General features: G+C 45.6%; 1 protein-coding gene across 2 annotated transcripts in view; it reads left to right on the plus strand.

The window, feature by feature from the left end:
- Positions 1 to 5,836: 5,836 nt before the first annotated feature.
- lrig2 (leucine-rich repeats and immunoglobulin-like domains 2) overlaps positions 5,837 to 14,630 on the plus strand; it is an 88,487-nt gene continuing 79,693 nt past the window's right edge. The window contains exon 1 of one of the 2 annotated variants that reach the window (XM_072480176.1): positions 5,837 to 6,190. In XM_072480176.1, the coding sequence (XP_072336277.1) occupies positions 6,024 to 6,190 (167 nt within the window). In that variant the 5' untranslated portion in view covers positions 5,837 to 6,023. The remainder of the gene's footprint in view (positions 6,191 to 14,630) is intronic. The other variant, XM_072480174.1, reaches the window with a different exon arrangement.

Below are 14,630 nucleotides of genomic sequence, written 5' to 3' on the forward strand. Positions count from 1 at the left end.
ACCAATACCACCTGGGAGACTGTGGCAGTGGCTGTCAGTGTGGGCTGCATGACCAGGAGGATTGCCGTCCAATGTAGGAAGAAGACAAACAACCTCCAACGAGCTGCCACCTGCCACCCCACACTTTCCCAAACCACCCCCCCCCCCCCCCCCCAAATTCACTGGCTGACACCTCGCACCCTCCCCACATTCTTTTTTGTTCTTTTTTAAAATAAATTTAGAGCACCCAACTCATTTTTTCCAATTAAGGGGCAATTTAGCGTGGCCAATCCACCTACCCTGCACATCTTTTGGTTTGTGGGGACGAAACCCACGCAAACACGGGAAGAACGTGCAAACTCCACATGGACAGTGACCCAGAGCCAGGATCGAACCCAGGACCTCAGCGCCGTGAGGTAGCAGCACTAACCACTGCGCCACCGTACTGCCCTCCCCTCCCCTCATTCGATCTTCATGGTTGGTCCTCAGAACCCCCTGGCACCCACCAGCACAAACCCTGCTTGTCCAGCTGCGGCGCCCACACGTGCCACCTGCTATACTCACCCCCGACCCATCAAAGCTGCAGCTCACAATGCCTCTCTTCGTCCCCACAGGAGAAGATAGCCCATAATAAGCAGCAAAGGGCCCAGACAGGACACGGCATCCCAGAGATTTGAGTCTTCACCCCCATGAGGAACGGGCACTGGAAATCACGGGGTTGACCGAGGAGAGAGCAGTCACCAACAGCGAGGCTGGTTTGCGCCAGAGAGGTGAGCATGAGGCCCCAGTTGGATGAGGCCCCCTGGCTCCAAGCCCTCCAGAGACTGTCCGCCAAGGGCATCAAAGGACAGGGCAAGGAAGGCAGCAGGCTGCCTCCATCTCTGATGTGCATCGTGGGGACAAACATAGACCATGGATGATCAAGAAAAGAGAGGATCACTCAGTGGGCACTGGTGAGATTACTATCTGTAGCTAGGGGGAATGGAAATCTGACACATTAAAATGTACACTATTAAAACATACCACAGCTGATTCATGTGAAGCCTCTGTCACGTTAATCTTCACAGCGGGGAAAGGGCGGGGGGAGGGGGGGGGTTGCGGGGGGAGAGAGGGAAATGGGAACTGATTGACACAGCCTCATCCTAGGAGAATCTGGAGCCAATGAGGGCCTCCCTGGTCCTCTTCGCATGTCGGGCCCTTTGCTGCCGCCTGTCCTCCATCCTCCAGCTACTCCTCGGGCTCATCCTCCATCACCTCCTGGCCTCCTCCTCCTCAGAAAATGCCACATGTCCCTCCACCTCGTCCTGTTCCTCCTACACTTCCTCCTCCAGAATGTCGCCCTGCTGCTGTGCCAGATTGTGGAGGGCACAGCAAACTACCACAAAGTGGGATACCCTCCGGGTGGGTGCACTGCAGGGAACCATCAGAGTGGTCCAGGCACCAAACCGCATTTTCAGCAGGCTGATGCTCCACTCAATGACAGCAGGGGTGGTAACATGGGCCTCATTATAATGGTCTCCACCTTGGTCTCAGGCCTCCGCACCAGTGTCACCAGCCATGACCTCCGTGGGTATCCCTCGTCTCCCGTAATCCGGGGGTGGTCCTAAGACAGTATTGATCTCCAAGTGCCCCAGAATGTAGCTGTCATACACGCTCACAGGATAGCGGGCACACACGTGCATGATTGGAGCAATTGCACCCATGATTGCACCCAATCTGAACATTCAGGGAGTGGAGCCCCTTCCTGTTAATATAGGGCACTCCCTGAAGCCCCAGTGCTCGCAAGGAAAAAACAGGAATTCCGGCAGCACATTCATTTTAATCACCTGTACCCGACCCGCCAGTGACAGAGGGAGACCATCCCACGTTGCCAGATCAGCTTTCACCCTCCCCACCAAACTAGAAATGTTGTACCTAAGGAGCCCCTCCCCCCCAATCTCGAGCAACCTGCACCCCCACGTATCTAATGTGAGGCCCTGCCCTATGGAATGGCAGCCCCCCCCCCCCACCCCTGCCCCCACCCCTGGCCGAGACACCACAAAATATTCACTCCTGTCTAGATTTAATTTGTACCCTGAGAAAGACCCAAACACCCAAAGCAACTTCAGTATTCCCCCTATTGACACACTTGGTTCCGACACGTATAATAAGAAGTCATCAGCATATAAGGACACCTTATGCTCTATCCCTTTCCATACCCCCAAACTTTTTAACGCGATGGCAAATGGCTCAATCGCGAGTGCAAACAGCAGGGGGGGACATAGGACATCCCTGCCTAGTCCCACGGTGGAGAGGAAAGTATTCCAAGCTGATGTTATTTGTGCGACACTGGCCCTTGGCTCCTTATATAGTAGCTTTACCCAGTCCACAAATCTAGGTCCAATCCCAACCCGCTCCAGAACTGCCATCAAGTGCCCCCATTCTACCCGGTCAAACGCCTTCTCGGCGTCCAATGCCACAACCACCTCTGTTTCCTTCCCCTCCGCTGGTGCCATAACCACGTTCAATACCCTCCTAATGTTTGAAAAGAGCTGCCTCCTTCTCACGAACCCCGTCTGATATTCACCTATCACCTTCGGGAGGCACTCCTCCAGCCTACCTGCCAGTACCTTCACCAATATCTTTGCATCCACGTTTAAAAGTGATATGGGCCTATACGACCTACACTCCGTCAGATCCTTATCTTTCTTAAGTAACAGGGAAATCGATGCCTGCCCCAAAGTTTGTGGTAACACCCCCTTCCCTATCGCCTCCTCAAACATCACCACCATCAGCGGTACCAGCTTATTTTTCATTCTTTTACATTTAGGGTTAATATGAGTAAAGTATCACCCACACAATGATGTTAGAAGATACATGACCCAGTCAGTGTTGAGCTTAGACAGGTATAGACGTCTAGTCTGCACAATTCACTGTACATGTGTAAACAGTTCTAGTAGTTAATAAAGACTACAATTAACCTACTGATCTGTAACCAACACCCTCCTTACACAGCCCTCCAGCCTACCCCATTGCTTAGTCAGATCACGGTTGAACTGCACTTGAACTCCGCTGAAGTATTTTTGAATATAGTAATGCAAGGAAATGCAGAGGCCTTTCTGCAGAAACAACAATGAAATAAATGACCAGGCAATCTGTTTTAGTGATGTTGGTTGAAGGATAAATGTTTCTCCAGATACGGGGATAACTCCTCTCCTCTTCTTCAGATTGGTGCGATAGGATCATCCACATGACCTGAGAGAGAGGACAAGGACTCTGTTTAAATACCTAACCCAAGAACAGTGCCTCCAGCAACACCCCCTCAGTAATGCCCTGAGCCTGCAATTTAACCCACTGATCTCCTTATTCAGAGACGAGAGATCCACCAACAAGCCTAGTGTTGGACCTTTATAATGAATTATAATTATATGCCACCTCTCCCTTTCATTAAAAAAAATGCATTTTGTCTTAAATAATTTTATTGTTCCTTTTAAATCACTGAGGCAAGTATGTCCTTCGGTAAGGATTGGATTGGATTTGTTTATTGTCACATGTACCGAGGTACAGTGAAAAGTATTTTTCTGCGTGCAGCTCAAACAGATCATTTAGTACATAAAAAGAAAATACATAATAGGGAAACATAAGGTACACAACGTAAATACATAGACACAGACATCGAGTGAAACATACAGGAGTGTATTACTAATCAGATCAGTCCATAAGAGGGTCGTTTAGGAATCTGGTAACAGCGGGGAAGCTGTTTTTGAGTCTGTTCGTGTGTGTTCTCAGACTTTTGTATCTCCTGCCTGACAGAAGAAGTTGGAAGAGTGAGTAAGCCGGGCGGGAGGGGTCTTTGATTATGCTATCCGTTTTTCCAAGGCAACAGGAGGTGTAAATAGAGTCAATGGACCTACTGGTGCACCTGTAAAAGTCAATGTGGACATGCTAAATTTCCTTAGTTTCCTGAGGAAGTATAGGCATTGTTGTGCTTTCTTAGTTATAGCGTCGACGTGGGTGGACCAGGACAGATTTGGGGTGAACTATCGTGGTGGAGGTATTATTGTTTATTCTTGTGGTCTATAGTTCAGAAAATCGAGGATCCAGTTGCAGAGCGAGGAGCCAAGTTCTAGGTTTTGGAGCTTTGATACGAGCTTGGCTGGAATTATGGTGTTGAAGGCAGAGCTGCAGTCAATAAATAGGAGTCCGATGTAGGAGTCCTTGTTGTCGAGATGCTCCAGAGATTAGTGTAGGGCCAGGGAGATGATGTCTGCTGTGGACCAGTTACGGCGGTATCCGAATTGCAGTGGATCAAGGCATTCTGGGAGTATGGAGTTGATGTGCCTCATGATCAACCTCTCGAAGCACTTCATTACGATCGATGTCAGAGCCACCGAGTGATAGTCATTGAGGAACGTTGCCTGGTTCCTCTTTGGCACCGGTATGATGGTGGTCTTCTTGAAGCAGGTAGGGACCTCAGAACGGAGTAGGGAGAGGTTGAAGATGTCCGCGAACACATCAGCCAACTGGTCCACGCAGGATCTGAGTGCACGACCAGGGGCCCCGTCTGGACCTGTCGCCTTCCAAGGGTTCACTTTCAGGAAGGTCAATCTGACTTTGGAAGCTGCGACGGTGGGTATGGGGCAGGCGACAGCGGTTTACTGCTCGAATCGAGCATAGAATGCATTGAGTTCATCGGGGAGGGGGGCGCTGCTTGGCTTTGCTTTGTAGTCCGTTATGGTGTTTAGGCCTTGCCACTGCAGACAGGACTCAAGGTGTGTCTCACGAAAGCCCTACATAATTGCAGCAAGACTTCCTTACTCTGATCAATCAACCCATCCGCAATAAAGACTACCTCCAAATTCTCATACAGCCGAATTAGGAGGAGTAGGCACTTCTTCCCCTCTTGCCTGCTCCAACATTCAATAAGATCATGGCTGCTTTGATTGTGCCTTCAGCCCCAAATTCCATCTACCCCTCCCATAACCTGCAACTCCCTGGCTAGTCAAGAACATAACCATCCCTGCCTTACAAATATTCAATGACCCTGCCTGCACTGCACTCCCTGAGAAAAAAAATCTTCCTATTTCCATCTTAAATCAGTAAGAAGTCTTACATCTTAAATGGGAGATGTCTTATTCAAACTGTCCCTTAGTTCCAGACTCAACCACAAGGGAAACATCCTTTCAACACCTTTTTAAAAATTTGTTCATGGGACGTGGGCATCACAGGATGTGCCAACATTTATTGCCCATCCCTGAAGGGTCAAGCCAACCACATTGCTGTGGGTCTGGAGTCACATATAGGCCAGACCAGGTAAGGATGGCAGATTTCCTTCCCCAAAGGATATTAGTGACCCACATGGGTTTTAACCACTATCGATTCATGGTCATCCTTAGACTTTTCATTCCAGAATTTTATTGAATTCAAATTTGACCATCTGCAGAGGCCACTGCCTCCCTTACACATTACAGAATATGAGACATGCTCTCAGCACCCCTAAACCCTGCTAGCAAAGGGAATCAGAGGATATAGACGGAAATTGCAGTTGAGGTAGAGGACAAGCCATGATCTTAGTGAATGACGAGAAAGGCACAAAAGGCTTAGCCCAGCTCGGACCCGAGCTCATGAAGTTTTACTTGTGAATGAGAAAACATGCGATTCCTCTTTAAGAAGGCGGATCCCGTCGGCTGATTGACGTGCCCTTCAGCCAATCGCAGCCGAGGTTGCGTCACGGGGACGGGGCCGAGCCTGGTGATTGGGTTCGATTGACGTCGGTGCCGGCCAATAGGGATGCGGGGCCGGGATCGGGCCTGGCCAATGGCGGCAGGGCGGAGGCGGGACTTTACCTGGGGGGTGGGGGGCGGAGGGGGAGACGCTGCCGGGAATGGGCGCTTTGTAGTTGGCGGCGGCGGCAGTGGGCAGGGCTTCGGGCGGCCGCGGTTCGGCGAGAGACCTGAGTGTCGAAGCGAGGCGGTGCCCGGGCTCGGGGTTTTATTTTGCAGCGGTGTGCTTTATATTCCATTCGGGAGGTGGGTTTGTTTTGTTTCTGTCGGTGGGGATTTAAGATGGCGGCGGCTCCTGGCCTCGGTCTCCGGTTACTGGGGGCTGCCCTGATCCTGGCGGCTTCCTCGGCTTGCCCCCCGCAGTGCTCCTGCGCCGACGGCCTGGTGGATTGCAGCAGGCGCCAGGCGACAGCGATCCCTCAGCGGCTTCCAGCCTGGGTCAGAGAACTGTGAGTACCGCGCGGGCGGGCGAGAAGATAAAAGAAACGGGGCAGGCGGGCGGGCCCGGCACACACTGCAGAGAGCATCTTTGTAACGTGCCTGGGCTCAGGGCAGGAAAACCGGCTGCAATCACTGACACTTTCCTTTCATCTCAGAAATTTGCAGCCAAAATGTCACTTGCAAAGCTTAAATGTGCAGTCCCCGTGAGGTCAGGCAGCCTCTCTGGAGAGAGAAAAGCAAAAGAGTTTACTTCTCAGTCAATTGCCTTTCACATCGGTGGAGTTCCGATGAAACCTGAAGCCCCAGTCCTGTTTCTCCCTCCACAGATGCTGCTCGACCTACTGAGTTTTGATTGCAAGTATTTTCTGCTTCAGATTTCCAAAATACCTTCGCTTTCGTCGTTAACTAGCTTATTGGGCTTCTGGTCTTCAAAGTTTGTTTTTTCCGGGGTGTGGGGGGGTGGGGAGAGAGGAGACGAGATCTCCAAAATGATTAAATCGCTCCATGTAATAAAAGCAGAGTTTGTTATCACCCTCATCGAACCAGTAAACCTCCGGCACTGTTCGCTTTGGGTTGTAATTGAAATTTTATATACAAAACTGTTTGGCAGTTTGCAGTGAAATCCCCCCTCCCCCCACTGCGGAGTCTGCACATCCTCCCCGTGTGTGCCTGGGTTTCCTCCGGGTGCTCTGGTTTCCTCCCACAGTCCAAAGATGTGCAGGTGAGGTGGATTGGCCATGATAAATTGCCCTTAGTGACCAAAATTGCCCATAGTGTTGGGTGGGGTTATGGGGATAGGGTGAAGGTGTCGACCTTGGGTAGGGTGCTCTTTCCAAGAGCCGTTGCAGACTCGATGGGCCGAATGGCCTCCTGCACTGTAAATTCTATGATAATCTATGAATCCAGTTGTGGAATGGGAATCCCACAAGAATTAAACATCACAGCCTTCTCCTTGTAGCAAAAACAGGATTTGCATTTTTTCAACCCCCCCCCCCCCCCTCCAAAATAGTTGCCATCAAAACTGAGACCCAGTTATTTCCTAGTTGCAGATTCTGCAGTAAGTCAAATCCATCCAAGGCAGCAGCTGTCATGGTGCATGTCAGCACTTGTAAAATTGTATGATGTGGCTGACTCCCCTGACAGCGATTTGACCTCCCAGTGCTGGCTCTCTATGAACACATCCTGATACTTTCCCAGCCCCTTGTCACCATTAAAGTGCAGTTAGGCCCTTGTGGGTATAGTAAATAGGCTCTAATTGTTATAATTTGGAATGCTTTACCTAAGAGGATAGTGAAAGCAGATTTAATAACTTTCAAAAGAGAATTGGATAAATACTGTAAGGGAAAATATTGCAGAGCTGTAGGTGGGGGGGGGGGGGGAGAGAGAGGAGGCAGGTGCAACTATTTGTTTAGCCTTAAAGCCTGTGATTCTCAGGCTTGATTTGTATAGGTTTTTATAAAACTGCAATACTTACCAAAATATTGAGGTGTTTAATTATGGTGAATGACAAATTCGCTTCCCACACATTTTGAGGTACTGTAAATAGTTTCAGACTGCATGCACATTTGTCAATATCTTTAACTCTTTGTCCCATGGGCAACAACCTGTATTTACATAGTACCTCATATCAAGTCCAGAGAATTTCACATCCTATTTTATGTTTGAAATATAAGACATAGGAGCAGAATAGGCCACTTGGCCCATCGAGTGTGCTCTGTCATTGTATGAGATCATTGCTGATCTGTTCTACTCCTCAACTCCACTTTCCTGCCTTATAACCATTGTTTCCCTAACTGATTAAATATCTGACTGTAAGTACGGTCACACTTGACATACATATAATATATAATCGCTTATTGTCACAAGTAGGCTTCAATTAAGTTACTGTGAATAAAGTAAAATGTGAGAACCAAGTTGCACACAAAGAGGATCCTCCGACAGGAATGAGATTAATCTTTTCTTTGGATACATTTTGGCCAAGGTCTCAGCAAATTATTTGCAGTCTGTTTTTCAGTAATTAGTTCACTAGTGAATGCTAATTTTTGTTCAAGAAATCAGACGTTTTTGTCTCTAAAGCAAAACTGGATTGGTGTGTAGATTTGGCCCATTTGCTACTTCTGTTTATTGACTACCTCGATTCAGATTCCATTCAGTCATGCAGGCTTACGGTCCTTGGCTTTATTTCATTAGTCTTGAACTAAATCAGCTCAGACAGAAATTGGAGCACTCCAGTAAGTTTCATTATGTCTGGTTAGGAAGGGCAAAATCAAGTAGAGTTCCTGCTCTTAATCTCTATCTGACGTCCTTGCCAGGTGAGAGTATGAAAGTCAAATGTGGACAGGATCTAGTGAAGATCCCATAACAGTCAAATGTCCTGTCATAGGTGAAGAACAGTCAGTCAGATGATTCAACAGCAGGACGACTAGTGCTCAATGAATTTTACTCAGCTCAGCTTTCCTACTGATCTTTATTTTGTGTGTGTGGGCTGTACGTTTTAAGTGCATGGTCACTCAATGGTCAACTTAAAAAAAAAAAAAAAAAAAATTTAGAGTACCCAATTCATTTTTCCAATTAGGGCAATTTAGCGTGGCCAATCCACCTAGCCTGCACATCTTTTAGTTGTGGGGGCGAAACCCATGCAAACATGTGGAGAATGTGCAAACTCCTCACGGACAGTGACCCAAACCGGGATCGAACCTTGGACCTCGGCGCCGTGAGGCAGCAGGGCTAACCCACTTTGCCAGTGGTCAACCTCTGTATGGCACGTGTGAGGATCTTTGGGTTGCTGTACAGCCACGCAACTTGCAGGAGCTGTTCTGTTTTAATTAATGATACAGTGATATACTGATTCCGATACCCTGCTCTGAGCTAATTTATATTCTCCCCAATCCCATACCTACCCCAGCCCCCCACAATGCCCCTCAAAGGTATGGATTAATGAAATTCATTTTAGCACTCCTGGCTACGTTTTGTTAACTTGGTGTAGAGCAGAGAGAATCCCTGTGCAGCAGTTACTCATTGAGCATACTCCATCTTTCAAATTAAATTACTTTGAAACGCCGATACATTGTTAACCACGGAAATCCATGTTTTATGTAACATGGAAAAACGCAGCAATCAATTTTGTGCACAGCAAGCCCCCAGAAACAGCTAATGGGACTAGAATGATCAAATCTATTTTTTAATTGACGTTGGTTTAGAGATAAATATTAGCTAGGGAGAATGAGGTCTAAAATTTGGAGGTTGTTGCCTCAGAATGGACCCTGAACCTAACACAAATGGGCGAGCATATTGATTTTTATGATGCATGTACTGAGATGTTCTTCAGAACGATTCTATTTCCATTTTTTGAAAGTACAATTATGTACTGGGCGATTGTACAAGTGAAAAGCCCGATTCAAGGTTTTCCTGCCCATTAAAATTTGATTGAGGATAGAACATAAGAACTCGGAACAGGAGTAGGCCATCTGGCCCCTCAAGTCTGCTCCGCCATTTAATGAGATCATGGCTGATCTTTGTGGACTCAGCTCCACTCTCCGGCCATTACACCATATCCCCGAATCCCTTTATTCTTTAGAAAGGCATCTATCTTTTTCTTAAAAACGTTTAAAGAAGGAGCCTCAACTGCTTCACCGGGCAAGGAATTCCAGAGATTCACAACCCTATGTCGAGCAATAGTAGGTTGCTCTTTCCAAGGGCCGATGCAGGCCCGACGGGCCAAATGGTCTCCTTCTGCACTGTAAATTCTATGATTCAGTTGTTGGAGTACTGGTGTGCTGTGCCATTGCCAAGTGGGACGTGAGTAAAAACCTAATCTCAATTTAATATAGTACGAGTTCCCTAGGACATTAACTGACAAAATGTGTCATTGAGTCACTTTGGAGATATTGGTTCAGATGACCAAAAGCTTGGTCAAAGAGACAGATGTTATTGAGCATCTTGAAGGAGGAGAGGGAGAGAGGTTTAAGGAGTGAACTCCAAGGTTTGGGACACAGGTAGCTTGAGATACTGCTGTCAGTGTTGGAACAGTGGAAATCGGGCTTGCACAAGGGCTAGAGTTGGAGGAGTCCAGATATCTGGAAGAGATCTGACTGGAGGAGATCACTGAGATAGGGAGGGGTCAAGGCCAAGGAGATTTGAAAGCAAGAATGCAAATATTAAAATTAGTCAGGGGGGGATATGGAGTGAGAGCTTTGGCACCAAGGCCGCTTTTTGTCAAATCCCATAGCAGGACGAAGCACTAAACTGGTGGAGGGCTTGCAGCAGACCTGTACATCGCCTTGCAGCACAAGAGCAAAAGGAGAAGGTTAAAAAATGATAAACTTCAAAAGAGAAGAAAACAAATTGTACATTGTTATAAAAATTCACTGCAGTGTTAACCAGAGTGCATTGCTTTGGATTTGATTGAAACTGTCCTTGAAAATGTAACAAAATGATCACTTAAAAAAAAAAGATAAATATCAATCTCAAATTCTGGTCTTGTCTATCAGTACAGGCTTATGTCAAACAGAAACCTGGTACCGCATTACTAAAATACAATTCCTCCTTTAATGATGGACTCTTGAGTATGGAATGCATGAGTCATCTCCATTGGGTTCTTTTTGAAGCTAAAACGAAGCCTAAGTATTATATTTCACTGATCACAAGATTAAAGGATAATTATCAATTAGGAATTAGTTTAAACATTCAAATATACCCTCCAGTCATCCTAATGTAGGTAGCATCCAGTAATTTCAAAAATGTAACGAGTATTTTCATGTCCCTCACTACTAGAAAGTAAGCTCCAAATATTGATTATTCTCTGAGAAACCCCAATACCAGTCCTAAAATTACTTGTTGCTAATTTAAATCCATGCCTCCATATTTTGCTCCCATAATGTTAAGATTTGTTCTTGATTTACAGTTCCTATTTTGTAAATATGTAAACATCCATTTGGGCCAACCCACATATGCCAGTGGTTATGCTGCACATAAAACTCCTCCCATCCTACTTTATCTCGCCCGTCAATATATCTTTAGATTCCTTTCACCTTTGTATACCTATCTAGCTTCCTTTAAAAAAAAAAAAAAAAAATTTAGACCACTCAATTATTTTTTTCCAATTAGGGGGGAATTTAGCATGGCCAATCCACCTACACTGTACATCTTTGGGTTGTGGGGGAGAAACCCACGCAAACACGGGGAGAATGTGCAAACTCCACGCGGACAGTGACCCAGAGCCGGGATCGAACCTGGGACCTCGGCGCCGTGAGGCAGCAGGGCTAACCCACTGCGCCACCGTGCTGCCCTAAGAAGTTGGATTTATAAGTGGGTCTTCCAATTATGGCTCCTAGTTCTAGATGCTCCCACGTGTGGAAGCATCTTCTCGATTGCACCCTTTTATACTTTTAAGAGTCTTTTTTCTAGAGAAAAGCACCCCAGCCTGCTCAGGGTTTACTGCGAGTGCAGAAGGTTCATAATAACTTTCTCCTTCGTATCCTGTCCCTGGGTCACTGTCCGTGTGGAGTTTGCACATTCTCCCCATGTCTGCGTGGGTTTCACCCCCACAACCTAAAGATGTGCTGGTTAGGTGGATTGGCCACGCTAAATTGCCCCCTACTTGGAAAATAAAAATAATTGGCTACTCTAAATTTTAAAAAAATAATAACTTTCTCCAATGCTTGCACTGTTTTTGTAATACGGAGACCAGAACAGTGCGCAATATTCTTATGCAAGGTCTAACCAATAGCGTGACATAGGTGCTTTCCAATTCTATTCTTCTAGAAACTACTCTCTTGTGTTCAACATACCCTCTTTTGGATACTACACGAGCAATCTAAGTGTGTGTCCCCTCTAAATGTTTTTGCACAACTTAGCATTTATGGTAACTTAAAAGGGACTGCCGTTTGTGTGACCTGCAATCTGGAAATCCTTGGGTTGCTACTCAAATGTGTAGCTTAGAGAGAACATTGTAAAATGAAATGAAAATAGCTTATTGTCACAAGTAGGCTTCAAACGAAGTTTCTGTGAACCGCCCCTAGTCGCCACATTCCAGCGCCTGTTCGGGGAGGCTGGTACGGGAATTGAACCGTGCTGCTGGCCTGTCTTGGTCTTCTTTAAAAGCCAGCTCTTTAGCCCTGTGCTAAACCAGACCCTGTATCCTTCCATAAGATTATTGCTTGAATATCTCTTCTCTTAGCTGAAAAGCCAAAATCTCTCCTGTCTTCAAACCTCAGGCTTTCGATACATGTGGTCAGCCTTGTGGCTCTTTTCTGCACTGCTTCCAATGTTTGTTTATCGGCAACCCAACACAACTGAAGGTGGTGTCTGACTAGTGCATCATCTACTTTGATCATAACTTCCTCTGACTCGTACTGTTCTAGCTGCATAATTCAAACTTTTTGTTGTCCTTGCTAATTGCTGCTTTGTATTTGTTGGGTATGTTTAGTGCCAAGTTTGATAAAATACGCCTAAATCATTTGTCATTTCATCGATACCTATTTTATTACTGTTTGTGTGTCTGACCTTTGCCCTTTGTGCGCTTTACAAGCGAGGATGGAAGAATCTATAGTGGTTACAAAATGTATTATTTTTATGAAAATAGCATTACATCTTCAACCATTTAAAATGTTTTAATTTTCTGTTTCAAAAGTTAACATGTAGTTTGTTTTACGGCAACCATTGAAATCTGACAGAAAAACTCAAATTATTTTGTCCAGAGTACACTTACAATTGTGTAATTATAATTTAGTTTTATGTTGCAATGCCTTCATGATTTTAGTTGCATTCCTTCAAGACTGATTCAGAACCGCAGTATTTTAATGTATGTAGAAAGTATAAATGTTGTGGCGTTTGTCAGAGCTTGGTAAGCACGTGTTCTACTTCTAATTTCAGCCAAACTTCGCAAGGTTAAGCGGCACAACCTCTATAATAGGTCATGTGCAGCATACAGTATCTCGTTATACAGTGAAAATAACCAACAATGGCCCTCCTTTTATTCTGCCACAGGATTTTTAATTTAAAAGCAGAGTTGGCTTGCAAGTTTGTATATGCTTATTTAGCAAATGTACGACTAGTTTAAAATTGCTCTGGTATAGTTTCATATGAATAGTTATTTAGTGTGATTATGCAAGTGACATATATCCTCCTGAGGAAGATTGTTTTCAACAAAGAAACAATCAAATTCTGAAGGGGGAGCAGCAACCATTGTCAGGTAGGCCTCTTCTTAACTACCCTGAACACAAGACACCCGATGGAGAGATATTGGATTTATCCTTGCATGTGCAGTCAGTGAAGGAACATTCCTATTTCACCCAACATCTGCATGGTTATTCAGGATGTTTGATCTGATCTTTGGCTAAAACATCAGTCTCCTCTTGCTGGAGCGCCTGTGGCTGTCTCAACACTTCACATGGGGCTTGAATCCTGATGATGTGTTTGAGACTGTCTGTGGTCACTCTTTCATTGAGCTGTCGCAGCCTGCGGAAGCTTTTAGTTGATTAAAGAATTAGCTCATCTGCCTTGTGATGGCTTTTCCTCCATCAAGGGTCTCATTCCCCTTCTCTAGATGCTCATCTGCAAACTGGTTATCAGTCACAGGTTGTACCGTCTGCTGTTATTACAGTAGCAGATTTTAACACCTGATCTGGCTTCACCGGGTAATGGCACATAGGCATTCGTTTCCACATTAGATCTCATGTAACAGAGTCTTATAACAAAAGGTTTAGAATATGCACTTTTGACATGAAGCTGAACTTTCCTCTGAGTACAGTCCGAAATAAGTCCACTTATTGGTCTTAATGGTTTCTTTGATTAAATTCGCTGAACAGTGTCATTCCATTGAGTTGTGTGTCTCACTGAAATGAAAATCGCTTATTGTCACAAGTCGGCTTCAAATGAAGTTCTGTGAAAAGCCTCTAGTCGCCACATTCCGGCGCCTGTTCGGGGAGGCTGGTACGGGAATTGAACCATGCTACTGGCCTGCCTTGGTCTGTTTTCAAAATCAGCGATTTAGCCCTGTGCTAAGCCACTGACTGATTGACTTTTAAAATTTGCTGTAAAAGCCTGCCATGATCTTGCTCTACACCGTTTTCAGTGTTCTCCTGACCTTTGTCCTTACATGTGCCTACCACTACGCTGTAACAATGTAAGCCAGTAAGTAGATCATTGTCCTGTGCAATGTTCCCTTGGGATCTCTACACCTTGACTCCCTCCTCTCAAAATCCTTTATGTAGTCCTGCTCCTTTGTTTTTGCTTTCAATTCCTGCCTTAATTCTTCCTTGGTTTCCCCATGCCAACTGATTTCCTTATCTTTCATGTTGTATATTGTGTTTTTCTATGTATTGGAAGCATGATAGAAAGAAAATTGAATGTTTGATATATTGGGAGTCTGTGTGTTTAGATAAAATTCATGAAGCAAGGCTGATCAGAAGAAATTTAATTGAGATAAAATATTAAGCAATATAAACT

Source organism: Scyliorhinus torazame, chromosome 17 (assembly GCF_047496885.1).
Source record: "Scyliorhinus torazame isolate Kashiwa2021f chromosome 17, sScyTor2.1, whole genome shotgun sequence".
Classification (NCBI taxonomy): Eukaryota; Metazoa; Chordata; class Chondrichthyes; order Carcharhiniformes; family Scyliorhinidae; genus Scyliorhinus; species Scyliorhinus torazame.